Source organism: Melanotaenia boesemani, chromosome 17 (assembly GCF_017639745.1).
Source record: "Melanotaenia boesemani isolate fMelBoe1 chromosome 17, fMelBoe1.pri, whole genome shotgun sequence".
Taxonomy (NCBI): domain Eukaryota; kingdom Metazoa; phylum Chordata; class Actinopteri; order Atheriniformes; family Melanotaeniidae; genus Melanotaenia; species Melanotaenia boesemani.
The window spans coordinates 14723626-14745091 of NC_055698.1; the positions used below are offsets into that span (position 1 = coordinate 14723626).

Here is a 21466-nt window from a genome sequence, read left to right on the forward strand (position 1 = left end):
GAGTGATAATCATGGAGATTTACCTGTAAAAGTAGGAAACTGCCTTCAGCTGATATCGACCAAGAGCTAAAGACATAAATACTTCAGAAGGATTGAACAACTATAGTCGTGCTTATATCAAAATGGTTTAAAATACTGCATATTACCTCAAAACCACATTCACTGAAAATGGCCAGGAGGCAAATACCAGTCTGAAGCAAGTGATGTCAGCTTGTAACAAGCTCAAAACTGACACAAAAGAAAACTCTGAATACTGTCAACACAGAATTTCTAAGTTGGGTTTAACAGTATTTTTTTGTGGATATAAGTTTTCATAGTGAAACCACCACAGGCACCCTGACAACTTAGACATCTTTGATCTAAGCAAGTTTTTGCAAAACATCCAAGACACAATATCAAAGAAATCTCCAGCTCAGGCAGCGGGTTAATGCTGATGAGATCCCACCCATTTGGAAATATACATCCTGTGCAGTAACAGATTTCCCTTGGATACGCAGGCTGCTTTGTTCCGAGGAAGACCAGGTTGTCTTTTATGCTTTTCATTGCATTTTCAAAAGCAATGAAGCTAGAAAAGCATTGTTATGACATCTGTTTCTGAGGTCTCCAGTCTGCTGTCATCTGGCTGCTTCTAACATATCTTCATACTTCTAAACATCATGCCTCAGAGGCCTTGATCTACATTCTTCATGTAATCATATTTCATTTCACTGATAAGGCATGGCAAGCGGCTCTGTATGAGACAATTAAAGAAAAAGCAAAGAAAATAAACAATTTTAGTTTAGGGTTTCATTTGCAGACACATGTTGTTGTTTTTGTGCATTAACAGTTGAAAAATTGCAGTTAATGAATAGCAAAACCCACCAGTCTCAAGGTGAATGGAAATGTGTGATGAAAATAACGAACAGACAAATTGGACAAAGTCGGCCGTGGCAACAATTTTCTTTGAAAAGTTGAATAATCTTAATCAGTTTTACCTTGTGAGATAAAATACTTTAGGAAGGCGGGGAAACTGTTCAAAAAAAGATTTGCATAAGCTGTAACAAATCTTATTCTCTGAAACCTTTTGACCTAGAAAAACACAATGTGGCCTAGAGCTCTGTTTCTGCTTTGTTCTCACTATCCACCCCAAACCTTGATTGTCCCTCTTGACGATTTCTTTGTGTTGCAGAAACTTAATATGAAAGCACATGAAAGGGTTATAGTGTAGCTCCTGATGCTCTATTGTATTCTTCACTTTGCTCTTCAATGGTTTTAGTGAGACTGATAAGTACTTGTGTAACCTTCAAAGAAACCCATCCGCGTCACCCAACATAATTTTGACTAAACTACTAGTACAATCCTAAGCAATAATGAAACATAACACAATATGGAGGCGCAAACAATTCAATCACTAGCAATGCCCCCTGCTAACTCCCTTAGGTTCTCTTCTTCCAGAGCCATGTTTAATGACTGGGTAATTGTATAAAGTCTTAAACAGGATAATCCTAACTGCTTGCCAACTCAGCCTAGAAAACATTCCATCAGTCATCATGATGGGTAATTACAAGTAATGGACAAATAATAGTGTGCAGTGAGCGGCGTGTGAAAGTGGCTTAAGCAGGCTCAGTGACAGACTCCCTCAACAAGTGCATGCTCTGAAGGGAAAATGTTATGTTGCATGAAAAGACCAAAAAAAAGAGGTGTTTTCTTTGTGATGCACCCACTTAGAAACACATCTAAAGAAGTTCACTCAGTGAACTCTGCAGGCAGACTCCTAAACCTCTCTGAGGCGATGGAATAAGGTCAGGTGTTGAAAATGATCAACATAACCAAAAACTATCCCCAGACTGAGACAAAAAACACACTTCAAAAAAAGAGGGTGTGACATTTGAGAAGAAAGTGGATTTGACTGCTTTATGATGAATTATGATGTGTAAAACATCAAACCCCTCTATGAGAAGGATAGAGGCTCAGCAGGAGGGTTTGTTAATGAAAGTGATAAGCAGGCTAGGATGTGCAAGTCCTTGGGGGGGAGCGCTAACTTGTGAATAGTAGACAGTACAGAGTTCTTAAAGTTCCCACCCTTTGGGACTTTGGCTTTTAACCCCAGTCTTAATGTGCCAATAAAAAAAATACACAAACCCAATTTTGGACTCTACACACTCATGCACAACGTAGGGACTTGAAACATGAGCCCATTAAAGAATGCAGCCCCCGTGACTTCGACTGCATAATGGCCTGTGTTATGGCACACACACACACACACACACACACACACACACACACACACACACACACACACACACACACACACACACACACACACAGACTCTAACACATCCATAGAAGGCTGAGGGAATGTGCTTTCACTACATCACACATACCAATGTCTTTAAGTAGTCGGAGTCCCGTGTGGTCGTTATTCAGACCAGAGGTTAAAAAAAAAGTTAACCAGTACCTGTAACCAGTAAATGTACAAGGTCCTACTCGGTTTTTATTAAATCACTAACTTTTACATTCAGCACAGGTGAAGCTTTTATGTCTTCTGTAGCTTAAAATCTCCTTTCAACAGTTCAGACAACAAACCAGCTGAATTACTAAAGAACAAATAGAACTTTATTTATAGGAGTTGAGTGACTTTAACTTATTTATAGGCGTTGGCACTGAGTATGTGTCATTAGTCACACACTGGGCTGTGTTGCTCGGTTGGCTGGACCCCAGTGGTCACCCACTGGCTCCAGTCATCCAGAAACAGTGACATGATGAGAATGCCCCCCCCCCCCCTCATACAGATAATGGGAAAAGTATCAGGTATGTTTTGATGTGGGAAATGAATCACTAGAGATGTATGTATCTGCGACACAATGAATCTGTTGTTAATAGACGTTTTGTTTGTTTGTTTGATAATTTTCTGGATAAGTCTGGGCACTTAAAAAGCATCTTCATTCTAAAAATTATTTGAGTACAAGAACATGTTGATTCAGAGTTTTTCATTTCATCTTGGCAACCTTATCAGTACTGAGATCATATTGTCCTATTTCTGATGTGGAATCCTTTTCACTCTGTTTAAGATCATATCTCCTTACAACTCTGATCTGAACACAACCAGCTTCAAAACACATTTCCTTTGAAGCTATGTGACAGCCACACAAAAGATGTCGAGAATACCACCATTGTATTCACTTCAGGGTATTTTCTGTCAAATAAAGTGACATCCGAACCTGGCTCAGCTGGTTACATGTCATACCCACTACTGTTCTTTAGGAAAAAGTGCAGGGAATGAGGATTATGTCTGTTTACAGGAGTAAAGAAATATGAAAAGATCCAACGAGAAATGCTAAGTCTTAGTTTCTCAGCTATGTGCATTACCTGTAGCCTCTAGCTAGTTTTTCCAGTTGGCTGCATAATTAATCATGCGATACAGAGACAGGACTCTCTGGAGAGGTTGAGATTAAAATTAAGAAAGCAGTGGGGTAAAGTGGAGAGAGAGGTGGGGGAGAACCCCTATCCCTCTCCACTTACCCCTCAGCTGAGGCTGAAACAGAATGAGAGACAAGAGAGAAAGATGTGTGTGACAGGAAAACTAAACCAGGAAATTGGGCAGAGAAGGGGAGGGGCGGACGGCATACCAAAGAGATGCTACAGCATACATACTGATACTTCCTCACACCAACACCCTAAAGTCACCTCGCAGTGAAAGAATCCTGTATGACTACTTAAAGTAGGACTCACTGGCAGTGATACTGTACAAGGTCAAAGGTGGCATCCTTACCAATCCAATGTGCAGCCCAATTTATCAGACTACCACCAAATAACAAAACAGCATCAGTACATTATGATATTAGCACAAGAATTCATTTTAATATATGGGTTAGGGTTGGGCGTTTCCTGTATTATTACTCCTGCCAAGACTGAAGATCAGACAACAGGTTGTTCAGATGGATGAGATGATCATAACTGTATAATGAGAAAAGGGTTGGACTAGTTAACTTTGGCTAAATGGCATTTCCAGATATCCAAAGTTGGAAAAGATGAGAAAATGTTTGGTATTCTATACTCTCTATGTCCTTCCGCCGACTTTGTTCTGTCTTGTCAAACTTCATCTTCTTAAAATGAACTCATTATCAAGAGGGGAGAGGTTCAAAGACGCTCGAAGAAAGCAATTAACACACACAAGCCAGACTGAAGTATTCCTCAGTGGTACAGTCAGTGATGTTGTTGCTGCTGGGAGGGGGGGGGGGGGGGGGGGGGGGGGGGGGGTTAGACAAAACACACATAATTTGGTTTTGTATGGTTTGGTTTAAATCCATAAATGTTTATTAAAGAAAACCTTTTAAACATCCAAATGAGGGAAAAGTATGAAAAAGACAAAAACATTTAATATGACCTTTTCTAAGTTTAAGTTAGTAAGAATAAGAACTGTAAGAAAGAGATGTTAATATATAGTGCAAAGTTGCTAAGAGATACCTTATTTCTAATCTGGATATGGAACAAAATGTAATGGGTTCTTGTTTTTGTCATCTCTCTTGTTTATCATTCAGCTCGTGCTGAGAAGAAAACTAAAAGGGTGTACGGTTTTAGTTAGATGGCCTATTGTTTGCATTTATTTTATATTATTTTAATTATTAGCTGAGATTTGCAGAAGCCACAGCTGTGAAATATGTCGGTCATAATACAGCCTGAGAGATCAGGTTCAGATTTCTAGTAAGTGGTCATCAGATGTTGCACACACTTTGCATACACCCCGGTGACCGACTCCACCGACCATCACTACACTGCCAATACCAGAATTATCACTGTGCTGAGCCACACGAACACCAACAGGAAAGCAGTGGGAGACAAACATTTTACGGCTAAACCTGCTGTCTTCCAGGCAGCAGATGTTATAGTTATGTCATGTTTTATCTCTGCAAATGCATGACAAAAGGCAAATGCAAAAGAGAGAATGCATGCAATACTATAAAAAGTGACCTGTGCTGTCACTTATCCATCGTATTTGTCCTGATAATAACACCTCATGTTTTCTTACACATTAAAATGTCTGTAGCTGTTTTCATTGTTATGAGGGAAGTCCATGTAAGAGTACATACAGTACATATCTGCTTGTGAAACCTTACTGAATGATACATCTGTACAATAAAGCACCGAAAGGACTGGTTGTGTTTCTTTTAAGATCATAAATGGTTCCTTTATCATTCTTAAATAATATGAATAAGTATAACCTTGTTTGTGCTTCTAGTGTGTGTTTATTTTTCTGATTCAATCAAATCCTGTTGCTTACAGTGAGGCTGTATAACATAAAACATCACGCTGCATTAGGCACTGCATCACCGCTGATAGAGATCTCCCTCTGTGTACTCACACTTATGAGTTGTCTCATCATCATAAACCAACAGCATATGTAAATACATGCTGGCAATAGCCAGACACTCAACTGATACTAAACAAGAATAATCAGGTAAACAAAAATTAGAAGAAGACAGTTAGTTAACCAGCTAAAGATAACCAACTAACAGCATTTTTTATGGCTGAGATCTGTATCCAGAAGAGCTTGAAGAAATTCAAGTCAACCAACATGTGTGACTAAATATCCCAACACCAGAACTGATCCTTAAACTTGATCTCCAATTTCATTTGACATGGAACAAAAGACTCTGAGCAATGTGAGCTACGGTAATGCCACCTGTTTAAGCAATCCTTAAATAGTGTTCAAGCTACATGTTTTAGTCAGAGACAGATGACATCTTTGAGATATCTTAAAGCAACTTTTGCTTTCCGATAACCTAAATTCCTGAGAGACACAGCTTTTTTCGCCTTTAAGTTAACTATGCTGTTCTCTGCAGGTGACTGGTTCCCTAGAGGCTGGGTTTCTGGACGTATCATGCACACACACACAAAAACAAAAACATAAATAATGAAAAAATACCACTCACACATGAAAATATACACACCAAATCAGCAGAGGAAAGGTCAAGGGGTGGACATATGAGACCGACCCTTTTATAGGCACTTAAAGAGAACAGTGCTCTGTAAAGACTCCCATGACAGCAATAGTGAGAGGGGTACAAGAGAGGTTGAAAGGGGTTAAATGTTGGTCATTCAAGCTTTCATTCAAGTGTGTTTGTGTCTAAGAGATGAAAAACCAGCATGTATGAGAGACCGAAAGAGGGTAGTTTAGAGCTAATATTCAGGAGAGAAGATGAATTCTCTGAACTGACCAAGTTGGAGGTCTAATGTGACCATTTATTTAACTATGGAGAGAGCTGCATGGAATAACATCTCATTTCCGTTTGATGAAGCAGTATTTTTGACTGTGTTTACTACCAATCACTGAACAAGGACTTGCCTCAAACCCTTATTTATTCAATGATGATATGAGTCAGGCCCATTGTAATTCATAACTGAGTTGAAATAAGGAGGAGACGATGTGCTGGAGGGATGCTGCTGCAACAAAACACTAAACCACACACTCAACCTCTCCAGGCTTAGGATATAGACAATCCTAAGATCCTGTTCACACCTAGAAGCGACTGCAGCTCAGGCTATAGACTGGGCGTCCTCCAATCATGAGTCCAGTGGTTTGATTCCAGCCCCTTCATAAGCCAAAGTGGTCTTAGGAAAAACATTAAATCTAGAATAGCTACAATATACGCAGTGTGTGGCTGTAGAGAAAATAAAACTGCATTAGTTGGTTAGCTTAAATAGGGGAATGAGAAACACACTGTAAAGTGCTATTTAGAAGCTAAATAAAGCTTTAAAAGTTTAATAAATGGTGTGGAAAATATTCCATTTGTAGGTCATTTAAAAACATTACATTAAGTTAGACGATCTAATCACAATAGGACATTTTTAATGATCGTTTTTTAAAAAAAGGAAATTGAGGCACAGTGGCCACGGTAACATGATGTTTTTAAATTTGGAATTAATTATACATCATTCATAATTAAAGTATTCTCCTTTGCATTACATGGAAATTACTATGGAAATAGTAATTCCAAATTGAGGTTTACATGGAAAACATGTTTAATCGCCTTTATTCATTTCTGCTTAAGATCTGGGGATTGGGAAGGTTTCTGATTGGACAGGGGGTGGACGTGACATATTTACATCTCCTGAAAATTCCTGCTTCTTTCATTTTCGGCTACAACATGGAAGACCACATGATAAGAACCGTTTTCGCTTTGATTTTGATCATAGTTTAGAAACAGCAACTCGACACTAGCATACTACTTCACTTTGGTCAGCTGATGGGGAGAAAGGGGACAGAGGACCATACCGTCATCACGACAGGACAGGGGAACAAGCATGTGCAGAACGACCAGAATTAAATTAAAGCGGAATGAACATATTTTAAACCTATTTTAAACTCTATCCTTACACAATTTGTTACTAGCAGACTGCCACAAACATGTCATGAGGTACCATTTTCTGTTGCAAATACAAAGATAATATAATTTGATGGGAATTAAATTGTTTTTTTTTTTTTGCACTAAGTTTCCCAAAGAGCTTTTAGTTGAAAATATAGCATATCTCATCTTGGTGTGCTGTGTGTCCTGAAATAAATTGAGGAAATGGGATAAGTGGAGGACAGAAGACGAAGTGGCAGACTAAAAAAAATATCTACAGCAGCTGAATATTATCTGAAAGTTATATTTTTAAGAAAAAAGAAAAAAATAAATAAAAATCCAGTAAAAACCAGACACAGGACCTGATAGATGCATTTTGTCTTTCAGTTGATTCATCCATTGTTCAATGAGGCCTCATCAGAAATGGTTTCTATGGAAAAATGGCTGTCAAGAACCCCTTTAATTGGGAAAGGAATCTGGGATAAAAAGCTGAGGTATGCCAAATGACACACGAACTGGACTAAAAAATAATTTGCAACAGGTCTTATGGAGGAATGAATCCTTCATAGAGCTCAGATCTCAACATTATAAAAGAGGTGTGGGATCACCTTGACAGAGAACTGAACAAAAGGCAGCCAGCATCCACAGACGAGCTTTGAAATATCCCTTAAGAAGCCTGGAGAACTATTCCTGAAGACTGCTTAAAGAAATTACAAAACTAAAAAGATTCAGACTGTGTGGAAGAATAAAGGCAGTCATACCGAAAATTGACTTTCACACTTGTTAGAATAGTACAAACTTTATTTTTACTTATTTTACTTATATCCTGTATTTCCATTCTGCACCCAGTCCTTCTTATCCAAACAAAATATATGAAAAATGATGGGCGGCTTAGGACTTTTGCACATTATTGTATGCAAGTTCTGATTTGCAAATTCAGACTCCTGCAGGTCTTTAACATTACATGCAGGCCTGTACACATGTGATAGTGTCACACATCATGTATACATGCCAACTATTCTTCACAGTCTTCCACTAATAATGGCATAATAGGAAAAACAACCTGCAGTGAAAATGTGTTTTATAGAAACTGTTGTTTTGGTCAAAGCCTCAAAATCATGAAGGCTTACAAGGTGACAAGCTAGAGCAGAAAAACAACACTAGCATTAATAGGCAGTTTAGTTCAGTCGTCCATCAGCAAACAATCACTCAAACTATTTGTGCAACTAGATACAAAGTATAGAAAAAAACCCACGTGTTTCTCATACATCTAATACACACAATAAAGGCTTATTGTGCCCCACTCCCTTGAGGTTAACACATTTTGGTGTGCGAGTGTGTATGCACGCTGTAATCCTCGTGTGGTTTCATGCCCGGGACTCATTTGTCTTCATTATCATCATACAGCTGGAGGAAGAAGATCACTTATGGCTCATGGCAATGGTTCTGCCTTCCTGTCTGGATTTAAAAAACAGCTATACTACCGTGGTGTTTATCATGCCACTTTGCATATGGCCAAGAACATTAAGACGGGCAATAATATCTCAATAAAACTACTAGTCCAAAATTACCACAGGGAAAGATGAAAATTTAACTTATAGCCATGCTTATATAAATTTTAGATGTATGTTTATGGTGTGGTTTTTGTCAGCATTCTGTTTAACGTGGAAATCTTCTGACAAAATTCTAAAAAAATCACATCCTCAAACCCTCCACTGAGCTTTTGTTTGGGTGATAAACATGACAATTCAATCCTGTTTGTGAAAAAATGAACACAGAAAGGCTTTTTTACTCACAGTCCTCTCTTAGCACATCAGAAAGCAAAAACTGCAAGCACCACAGAAACCCTGGAAGCATGACAAAGTCGATGCTAACAAACTTGGACAGAGAACGGATTTTCCGGGCCCAATTATAGCAGAAAATCTCTTAGCTTAGTCCTAAAGAAAAATGATTGAGACAGCAGAGCTATGTAATCACAAGGCCAGGGTGTCACAAATGTTTAATGTGCACCGAACTGATCAAAGCCTGAGATATTTTTCCCCAGGTTCTATTCGTTCTCACACATCCTTGCCCAAGAACAACACCTTTACACCTCTCCAGTGGGGACCACCATGTCTGCATCTGGACAGGGCTGCGGTGTTTTAACAGAAAAAGAAGCCTCAATTATAAAAGGCAGTGAAAAGAGTAGTTATTAAACTAACACGGGTCAGATCTCAAGGAAAAAGGAGAGGTGGGCAAAGGTGGGACCTACACAACTGCAGACATGTTCACTACATTTCTGACCACCTTCAGAGCAATTCATCTGGATAATCAGGACCCTCAATTCAAGTCTGCAGGTGACAGTAAAATAAAGCACATTAGTATTTGAAAAGAGTTTTAGGAGGAGATCAGTTTGCTACATGACCAGGTGGTCCATTATGAGAACAGGACATATACACATTTAAACATGGACTGGTAAATCTAAGAGAAGCTGCAACACTGTTGACATGCAGATCCCATCTGAACCTAAAAGCACACACAAACCATTAATATGACAGGTGAACATATAAACATGAAAAAAGAGAGACATGGGTGGGACAGCGTGCATGTATCCCTCTGGTATGTGTGTATGTTAGTAGTGTAAGGCTGGGAGACTCCCAGGCCTATAATTACAGCCTGGTGGGAGTGAAGCTGATAACAGAGACCTGAAGATATCAACGCCATGACAAGACAAGCAGTGGAGAAGAGGGGAAAGGAGAGGGGGAAAAAGGAAAGGTGCACAATATTACACCTTATCAAACATTGGATTTTCTCACTGACACTGCTTTTTAATTTCCTCCTTGATAGTTATCTAATGGCCCGCACAACATGTGAGCATGTACGCACAAGTAAAACAAAAAAGGAAAGCTACACAACCCATGCAGTCACTGTGTTTCAACTAAGCATAATAATTCAATTAAAAGCGATGTCAGGCAATACCAATTCTCTGAAATGTCACATAAGCATCCTGATTAAGTTACCATAAACACTTTAAGGCTGTAATTGTATTACTTCAGCTTGTTTAAGCATCAGTCTCTGCATTGACTATTATTACAAAAAGGCTACAGATTTATGACGAGGCTCGGGTTGTTCTGCTAATGCAATGAAATCAGCAGCTATGTTTCTTCATTGTACTGTTTTCTACTTAATGAGAAAGCAAGCAACCATTCCATATTCTGGGCATTAACAGGTCTATCTATTTATATATATCATTATATTCTAACATTCTTAATTTAATTTTAACTAAAATAGTAGGAACTTCCCAATTTAGGTGCCAGAATATCTGATTTATTATTACAAAAAGCAAAATGTTATTTGTAAATATTAGTTTCTTAGTGTTGGATTACTAACAATGATCTGTTTACATCTACAGATGGTGTCCTTGTAGTCTAATATGTTTCACTTCCATGTTCTATGGCAGACCATGAGGGACAAAAACAAACAAACAAAAAAAGAAACACTGGCTCTAAACTAGGTTTCTCACAAATCTTGCACTTTAAGCTGTCACTATAGTTTCTCTGTATTTTTTGCTTTATATCACCCCTTCATCTAACAGGACCTGAAGGAATCCATCAAACAATATTCAGCCTAATGTCATAAATAAATTAATCAGTTTTTTCTTTTTGTTTTATAATTAACTTTGCTTACCTGTGAACAAGTGGAACTAATGTCCTGCCCTGATGACATCACAACAGTAACAACAGCTTACAGTTTACAGATGACTGTCTTTAGACATGTGGTTTCTTTCAGCGTTGCACAGCTCTGTTGCTATGGGAACATGTCTCACAGTGCAAAAAAAAAAAAAAATTAGGAAACTTTGTCCTTGAGGCCCACTATTCATCAATGGACTGTGATGTTTTGAATGCCTTGCAACATTAAAACACATTCTTCTGTGTTATACACTGGAGCTGAGCCAGTCTTTCTCAGAAGGAAGGAGCTCTCCACAAGTTTGCAAAAGATTACACTTTTACACAATATTACTTCAGTTTTTGAATAAATACCTTCAGCAGGGTTTACTCTGGATTTCTCAGTAGCAAACTTTTGTGCTTTCATTCTGATGTTGTCACAAATGACTGAAACACTAAAAGAACACCCTCTATACAAAGCTTAGCCTCTAACAGATGTACTTTTCTGATAAGTAACACATTCATTCAGTACAGGATGACCTTATCTTTGAAATGAGCCAGTGCAATGAGAGAGAGGAAGCTAGTTGTCAGAGCACACAGGGGGGTGGAGGGACTGTCATGGACACCGCATGCCCCACATACCCATCCCTGTCCCACTCTGTTAACCCGACAGTGAGGTGCCTGTCTCTTCCACTGTCTCTCAATGAAAACAGCTAAACATTTACGGCTTTCTGCCCCTTTTCCCCTACTGCTCAACAAGAGGATATTAGCATTAGACGGGTGGTTATTTCCCAGTGAAGGACACAACTCACTTCCCAATTTCTATAACCAAAAGCAGAAGCTTTGTAAAAACGAAAATCAATATGTATCACAAACCAACTTTTAAGATTGTAGCCTATTTTCTAATAACATGACAAACAAGCTAACTGATCTAAGATCTATACTTTAAAACTGTGCAGTGCCCTTAAGTAGTGCTTTCATTTTCTTGTGTTTATTGTAAAACAAACCAAAGTGTCCCATTAGAGAAATGGGAGTCACAGCATAGTTTTAGACAGGCGACTATTGGGAAAACTTTTATGGCCTGAAGCACACAGCGTGGGGACTCCCGTGAAGGCTTATCATCTCAGAAAAGAAATATGTTTTTGTTGTTATTGTTGTTTTTCATAGTAGTCGTGTTTGCTAATCTACTAAATTCTACAAAAACAATCTATGTCCAAAGTATCACATCTCTGTGAATGTTTTACAAGCTTAAACTTTCGATAATCTAGTCTGCGTGTAACTCGTAACCAACGGACTTAGTTTTTGAGAATTAACGCCTTGCCATTGTGGGCAGAAACACTGTGAGTGTATTTACAATGCTATAACACAACTCTGCCAATCCTTAGCTCGCGCGGGGGTGCTTTAAACGCAGCACGAGAAGGAAACATGCAGTCACGCAAACAGGTAAACAGAGTTCGCCTCGTGTCCCGACACACAGCTGTGAAGCCAAAAAGTTCACAGGGTTTTTCAAATAACAACATAACGCCATTTTTTTATGGTTACGAGATACTCACCTGCGAAACTAAAGGAATAAGCGTCTGCTCCACTGAGCGAGTTTTGATTTCCAGGCCGGAATCAAAGTTACTGTTGCCGCACGGAGATGAAGCCATTCCCGCCGAGGCTGACACACAATCACGATGCACGGCACCTCTTGAGTTTCCCAAAAGCTCTTTTCTCTGCTGTTTCGCAGCTGCAAGCTGGTGCAACCGAGTCGCGATTACACGCCGGAATTTGTCACACGGTTACACAGGCGTTAATCGAGTGGCTCTCCACAGCAAGCACGCTGTTTTAATCCACTCCGGCTCGGTGGTTGCACCGCTGCGCCCGCTAATGTCCATGTAGTTTACTCAACTACAGCAGGGAGCGGACTGCAGCACACCACTGTGGGCAACCACACTCACACTATACACACATATACGCATGCACGCGCCACAAACGACACAACAGGAATACAATCAGGTTTGCGCTACTAAAATGACGCACGAGATTGTGCAAAGTAACTCATTTTGCAAAGTGATTGTTTACGTTTTTCTCTTTAATAATTACAGTTTCTTAACTTAAGTCAAAGCAGCTATTGAGCTGATCCAAAATAATATCATTAATGGTCAGGGCATCTTTTTATTAGACCTGTAAAAAAAAAAAAGATCTGATGTAAGAGGTTTAAATGCCCATTTAAGATTAAATGTTTGGGTGTTAAAAATGTATAATCCATACAGAATTTAGACACCTTCATACATTATCCCTTAGTATCCTCTCCAGTACACAAATACAAACCCGGCTGCACTGGCACAAATTGAGCTGCTGGAATGCAGTGTCTAGCATCCTGAGTTGTAAACTTTACCTTTTGTTTACCAGGAGAAAACATTTGTTTTCATGAACCCAGAAGCTTTAGGTTCCAAAAGGAAAAATTATGACTGCATTTGTTCCAAGTAGGGATATATTTATGACTCTGTACTGCCCCTTTTTAAAATGAAGGTGGCCAAACTGCTAACAAACACTGACATAAATTCTAATAGGGTAACCAATGTTGTCTGAAAAAAGTTGGAACTCTTTGTACTCTGATGTGTTTAAATTCCTTGTGCTCACACAAATAGAAAATTATCTCCCACTGAGATATTTTGAATAGCTGACTGAAAATCTGATTACAAAAGCTTGGGGTAAATCCATAATTGTTTTAGACAGACCTGTGTTAATAGTTAGGGATATTTTGGTTGTTGTTAAACAGAGGGGTCTCTACATACATAATACAGGCTTTCATGTGAAAAAGTACATTCCATTGATTTTTCTAAAACATATTTGAGCTAACAAACATTTTATCCTCTTTGAAACAAATACTGCACACATTAAAAGGAAATTTGGCGTACTTAGTCATTTATTAGATAAAAACATGAAAAAATGGAATAATCTTTAGAAAAAGACATCTCGCTCCCACAAGCTATACTGTTCTCTATTAATGGACAGGATTTTTTTGTTACTGTTTAGCACACCTTTACAAAAAAGTCTGGCACTGGCTTATAGAAAAGTTTGACTACTCTTTCATGGAGAATTTTTTCAGTTGCAATGTCTTTGTGATTTTTATTTCATGTGTTGTCCATTTAAATTCTAAAAGGGATCCACATCTGGGTTTTGCATAGGCTTTTCTGTAGTTCCCTTTCTTTTTCCTCCTTGATGTACTGGCTCGTTTGCTGAGGTTCATTATCGTATAGAAAGATTCACTTCCAGCCCTGTTTTTTGTTATTGTTGTTTTTTTTCTTCTTCTTCTTCACATAGGCTTTGATAAAATGTAGAATTAATAGATTAATCAGTGGCAGCAAACTACTCTGTCGTTGAGGCAGTAAAGCAACCCCAAATCAGAGCATATTAATCTCTATGCTTCCAGGATTTTATGAGGTTGTTCTCTGGAAAATATGTCTTTGATCATAACTTAATACGTCTCGTGTTACTGCAGCCAGACAGCTCTGTCTTTAATCTGTCTGTCCAGAGCACATTATTCCAAAAGCTGAATGGTCACTGGCAAGCTGCATTGTTGTTGTGAAGCTCTTTTTAGGAAACAAAGGCTTAATGTGTGTGTGTGTGTATAATGCAAGAGATAACTTATTAAAGCAGTTACAACACAACTCTTTAAAATATGATGACAGAAACCCATTTTTTATTATTATATAATGTAAATTTGTAATAAGTGTAGGACTGATCAAACACAAGATGTCACATTAATGTCATTTGTGTGCAGCTTCTATTATGATTCCAATAATGTTTTACTTTTTCGTGGTTCAGAGATTAATCCAACCATCTTCATGAGATGTACTGAATGGTTCACATATCTGCAAACAGTAACATAAATGCCACAAATCTATTAGTCTTCACACTTCCTCATCTTGTCCTGGTTCACCAAACTACTTATGGATGTAAAGATAAAAAAAAAGGACTTAAGCTTTAACCCTCTGAGATGTGTTTAAACTGTACACATCTGTCAAAATATTTCTCCAAATAATATGTTGCACAGACTTTGTTGCTGCCTCTGTCTGAGTCCCAAATAAACTTTTTCCAAAGTCTCTGCATCCTCAAGTGGCTCCAGAAGCTATTTCTAATTTTACAAGTGCAGTCCTTGGATGACAAGTGGTGAGTAATACTTCATATTACAAACGCAGCAGATGGTGGAGAGCAGTTATGGCTTGTAAGCACTATGGCACTGTTAGCGATGGTCTGTAATGCTTGCTTTATCATCAACTATGGTGGCCGGCTTGCACCCTGTGTCAGCAGTGGACTTGGTCACTGTGTGTTTCTGTGTGTCTCTGTGTGGGTGTGTTAAGGCTCTCTGGGCCAGCCAGTATTTATTTAAAACCCCACAGCTATGCTTTACTTTAAACCACCATGTTTGCATAGGTCTCCGTTCAAACACACAAAGGCATGTACACTACACAAACTCACACACTTAAAGTGCATCATTATAAAGGTATGCAGCCATTTGGATGGACAAGGTTATGTTCCACTTTGATGAATGACCTTACCAGCTAGATGATATCTGGGTGTTTTTTCTTTTTTTGTTTGTTTGTTTTGTTTTTTTGTTGTCGTTTTTTTTTGTTTTGTCTTTTGGTAATCTGCTGTTAGGCTCTCTCCTAACTGATAAGATGATAACAATGATAACAAACGCCACTCAGGATACTTGCACTGTGGTTTATTAACCTGTGTTTGTTTAAATTGTTCCGGTCAGAGTAGATTAGTTTAAGAGGAAGAATAACATGAGAACTATGATCATCCTGTAACATTTCAGGAAGAATAGTTTAGTTAACAACTTGACAAATAGCTTCCGAACCGCTGTCTTAAATACACAGGGTAGTGAGTCTGCTCTCACTCAGTGAGAACAGACTCACAGTGTCTAATTTGTTAAACAGTGTCTAATTTGCTCTGAGATATTCAATATTTGATCCTCTGTCTCTAATCTCTTTTAGTCACATTGCATTTTACAGTTTGCCTTAAACTCAGCACAAGCAGGAAGTTCAATTTGTGTATTCTCATTTTTTCTGTCCAGCAGAGTTATTCATTAAATAAGAGATGCCTATGCATGGTGTGATTATGTTACTAACAGCTGCCACAGTCTCTCTCTTTGCTTTAGAGGTGCTAATTTTTCTTTGCCTTTGGATCATTCCTTCTGTTTGTACAGCTCCTGGGACAGGGGCTGCTGATCCAAAGTCATTTTGCATACTGCAAAACATTAAATGAGTGCACTCAGTCATAACCTGCTATTGAATAAGCAGACAGAAATATGGGATGTAATGGTATACATTTTAAAAAGGGACAATATTTCCAGCAGGAAAAAACTATTTTGCATTTAAAATAATGCTTTTAATGTGCATGGAATGACCTTCCTTACAAGACTATGCAGGATCTGCAGTTATTTCTATGAAAAAAAGCACTTAGATTGCTTGCGTGTGAAAGCACTGTGTCCTTGTCTGAGACCTGCTGCTGAACTCACCCTCTTAGCATGAGACAGGGACCTGGGAAGACCTCTGTGGAGGAGAGGAGTTCAAACTGAGGTGAGGTGAGGTGGATGTCTATTGGGCCTTGCAATGTTTTTACTCACTGACCCTAAAAAGCTTTGAGCTACTTAATTTAGTTTGGTTTTATCTATGATCACAACACAGTTGTCTCAGGAGTTTTGTGGTTGATCAAGACCTTAAAATTTTATTCTGTTTTATTTAAGTCAAAGCCCAGTGTCTTAAATGATTAACTTGTTTATATTGAAAATTATAAGCAACTCTAACATCTGATGTTGGAGTCTGCTCTTCATCATGCATCATACATTTTTAGAAGGATTCAGATCTGGACTGCAGACAGGCCAGTCAAGCATACTGTGATTATGAAGCCAGGATGCTGTAAGCTGTGCAGAATGAGGTCTGGCATTTTCCCGCTGAAGTAAACAATCACCTCTTGGGAAAAATGTTTGCTTGATGCTAGCAAATGGCTCCAGAATTCTAATATATTCCTCTACATAAATGGTACATTCAAACACAAGTCACCTCAGTCATGGACTATGGATTGCTGACATATCATCATGAATTTGTACCTTTCACTAATAAAATCTTGAATCTCATTCTTATCTTTGGCACTCATCTGACAATAGAATACGTGTCTTTCCATCCATCTGAACTATGGTTGCGCCATCAAGTTACATTCGGATGAAGCAGTAGATTGCATTGAGTAAAAAATTATTTTCCAAGATTCTCACGAAGCTCTGTGACTCCATTGTTCACAGAAGCATGATGGTATCTCGTGCATCTTTGCAATCTTGCATTGAGGAATATGTGTTTGTGGAACTTATTGCCAACTCTCTGCTCAAGTTTGGCAAAAAGTTGGACTTGGAAACACAAAGTCTTTAGTGGATGCTCTCCTTATACTTAATCCGGACACCATCACTTACCACCAGTTGAAAGGAAAGAGAGGCCAATCATTATAGAGATAGAAAATCAACAATTCCCTGTAAGCAAACTGTTGTTAAATTAGTTTAGTTCTGGCTGGCTTATTTTCTGCTTTTTGACTTTGGAAGAAATATCACACTGGCTTACTTGCAAATAACAAGCACCGCAGAATAAGCAACCAACAGAAATTAGACATTTCAATATCTCCAAGTAAAAAATAAAATAAGGCAGTGGTGCTAATAAGGAGAGAGTGATCGGTCTGTTGTTTATGGCTGTTCTCCTGTGAAGGAGGCACCCTCAGGGAAGGAGCTAATTTAATTACACTCAAACAAAACAAGGCAGTAGCAAACAAGACACCCAACATAGCTATATTTGGTTTTCAAAATCTAAATGTCTTTTATTGTCTATTCATGGACATCGATGTGTTAAACTTTAAGCCTATTTATTTATGATTGCTTTTAATACCCAGTAGCTTGGTGACACTTACTCTAATTCATTCTGTTGGTTTTTCTACATGTTTAGTCTTTTATGTTCTATTAGTTTAAGTCTCTTGTTCTTTTCTTCTTCTTCTTCTTATTATTATTATTATTATCCATCCATCCATCCATTATCTGCCACTTATCCAGAGTCGGGTCGCGGGGGCAGCTGCCTAACCAGGGAAACCCAGACTTCCCTCTACCCAGCCACATTCACCAGCTCATCCGGGGGGAAGGAAGTCCCGTGGTGTTCCCAGGCCAGCCGCAAGATGTAGTCCGTCCAGCGTGTCCTGGGTCTTCCCCGGGGCCTCTTTCTGGTGGGATGTGCCCGGAACACTTCACTGGGGAGGTGTCCAGGAGGCATCCTGACCAGATGCCCGAGCCACCTCATCTGGCTCCTCTCGATGTGGAGGAGCAGCGACTCTACTCTGAGCCCCTCCTGGATCACCAAGCTTCTCACCCTATCTCTAAGGGAGAGCCCGGTCACCCTGGGGAGAAAACTTATTTCGGCCGCTTGTATTTGCGTTCTTGTTCTTTCGGTCACTACCCACAGCTCGTGACCATAGGTGAGGGTAGGAACGTAGATCGACCGATAAATCGAGAGCTTTGCGTTTTGGCTCAGTTCCTTCTTCACCACAACAGACCAATGCAGAGTCCGCATCACTGCAGACGCTGCACCAATCTGCCTGTCGAGCTCCTGCTCCATCCTTCCCTCACTCATGAACAAGACCCTGAGATACGTGAACTCCTCCACTTGGGGCAGGACCCTATTGCAGACCTGGAGAGAGCACTCCACCCTTTTCCGGCTGAGGACCATGGTCTCGGATTTGGAGGTGCTGATTCTCATCCCAGCTGCTTCACACTCGGCTGCAAATCGCTCCAGTGAGAGCTGAAGATCACGGCCCGATGAAGCCAACAGAACCACATCATCCACAAAGAGCAGAGACCCAATCCTGAGGCCACCAAACTGGATCTCCTCAACACCTCGGCTGCACCTAGAAATTCTGTCCATAAAAGTTATGAACAGAATCGGTCACAAAGGGCAGCCTTGGCGGAGTCCAACCCTCAATGAAAATTATTCAGATTTACTGCTGGCGATGTGGACCAAGCTCTGACACCAGTCATACAGGGACTGGACAGCTTGTAGAAGACGGTTGGTTGAACGCCTTCTCCAAGTCCACAAAACACATGTAGACAGGTTCAGCAGACACCCATGCCCCCTCAAAGACCCTGAAGAGTGTGTAGAGCTGGTTCACTGTTCCACAACCTGGACAAAAACCATACTGCTCCTCCTCAATCCGAGGTTCGACTATCCGATGGACCCTCCTACCAAGCACCCCCGAATAGACCTTACCAGGGAGGCTGAGGAGTGTGATCCCCTTGTAGTTGGAGCACACCCTCCCGTCACCCTTTTTGAAGAGGGGGACCACCACCCCAGTCTGCCAGTCCAGGGGAACTGTCCCCGATGTCCACGCGATGCTGCAGAGGCGTGTCAGCCAAGACAGCCCTACAGCATCCAAAGCCTTAAGGAACCCTGGGTGGACCTCATCCACCCCCAGGGCCCTGCCATAGAGGAGCTTTTTAACCACATCAGCGACTTCAGCCCCAGAGATGAGAGAGCCAACACCAGGGTCCCCAGACTCTGCTTCCTCATTGGAAGACGTGTTGGTGGGATTGAGAAGGTCTTCCAAGTATTCCCTCCACCGCTCCCCCCACACAACCTCCCGAGTCGAGGTCAGCAGCCCCCCATCCCCACTGTACACAATGTTGATGGAGCACTGCTTTCCCCTCTTGAGCCGCCGGATGGTAGACCAGAATCTCCTCGAAGCTGACCGGAAGTCATTCTCCATGACCTCTCCAAACTCCTCCCATGCCCAAGTTTTTGCCTTAGCGACTGCCAAAGCTGCGCTCCGCTTAGCCTGCCGACACCCATCAACTGCCTCTGGAGTCCCACAGGCCAAAAAGGCCCGACAGGACTCCTTCAGCTTGACGGCATTCCTTACTGCTGGTGTCCACTAACAGTTTACCGCAACGACAGGTACCAACGACCTTGTGGCCACAGATGCGGCTGGCCGCCTCAACAATAGAGGCACTGAACACAGCCCACTCATGGTTGAAGCTCTGCCGGAGATGGGAGTTGAAACTCTTTCTGACTGGGGACTCCGCCAGACATTCCTAGCAGACCCTCACAACACGCTTGGGTCTGCCAGGCATCCTCCCCCACCATCTGAGCCAACTCACCACCAGGTGGTGATAAGCTGACAGCTCTGCCCCTCTCTTCACCGAGGTGTCCAAGATATGTGGCCGCAAGTCCAACGATACGACTACAAAGTCGATCATCAAACTACGGCCTAGAGTGACCTGGTGCCAAGTGCCCATGTGGACACTCTTATGTCTGAACAAGGTATTCGTTATGGACAGTCCATGACAAGCACAGAACTCCAACAACTATAACATGAAAAAAACAGCTTCTAAGTATAGATTGAGCTTTACATTCTAATATGCCATTGTCAGTCAAAAAGTGTTTTCTTTTATGTTGTTTCATTCATTTATTTTCTGTACCGCTTAGTCCAGTAAAGGGCTGTGGGGAAGCTGGAGCCTATCACAGCAATTATCAAGCGAGAAGCAGGGTACGCCCTGGACCGGTCACCAGTTCTTTAAAGGGCCAAGACAGAGAGTCAAACAGCCACTCATGCTCACACTCACTCCTCAGGAGAATTTAGAGTAACCAATTAACCTAACATGCATGTCTTTGGACAGTGGAAGGAAGCCGAAGTACCTGGAGAGAACCCATGCAGAAAAGCCACTGTTCAAACTTCTCCCCTAGGCGAGGCTCGAACCAGTGAACTTCTTGCTGTGAGGCCACAGAGCTTAACATCTAACTGACTGCCCGCCTCCAGCAATAAGGCTGATCTTATTTTAGGCACTTTTGCTGGAGACAATTTTTTAATTTCTTTAGTCAGCATCCTATAAATGAAAGATAATTGGAAATGCATTAAAATTCTATAAAAATTTTTACCCTTCCCCCGATGCACTTTTAGATATAACAGTGTGTCACAAATTGAAATGAACATGGTTTTAATGAGAAAAACTAGGTAAAAAAAAAGGGGTTTAAAAAGGCCACTATATACAGCTACAACACCTGCTCACAAAGATGGTGCTACTGGATTAGTTCAATTAAATTGTTTCTGCTGTATATATTATTAACTTCTCTTTTTTGTCAAATGCAATTAAGCAGGAATATTTTTTCCAGCAATATTACCCTGAAATCAAGCTTTCGCAACTGCTGCAGAGTAAGTTTACTTTTACAAAACCATCATATCAGCTTAAAAGAGTGACTTGAGACAAAGAACCATAGACTAATAACACAATTTAAAAAAATCATAGATAAGGGTGTATCCTTGTGCTCTTTTATTCAGGCATCAGGAATAAAAGAAGCAGGCTTTATCCTAAAAAACATCCTCTTTCCTGCAATGACTTGCTACATTTAATGCTGCATTACATAAGCAGCTACAGAGCTTTCACTACAACCAGATGATGAATGCACAGTCAAAAGTGGTACAAAG

The 21466-nt window shown here is 40.2% G+C and overlaps 1 protein-coding gene across 1 annotated transcript in view; it reads right to left on the reverse strand.

Annotated features, from left to right (window-relative positions):
• Nucleotides 1-12870, reverse strand: part of ctnnal1 (catenin (cadherin-associated protein), alpha-like 1) — a 51348-nt gene extending 38478 nt beyond the window's left edge. The window contains exon 1 of the mRNA XM_042012425.1: nucleotides 12523-12870. Within this exon, the coding sequence (XP_041868359.1) occupies nucleotides 12523-12618 (96 nt within the window). The 5' untranslated portion in view covers nucleotides 12619-12870. The remainder of the gene's footprint in view (nucleotides 1-12522) is intronic.
• Nucleotides 12871-21466: the final 8596 nt, after the last annotated feature.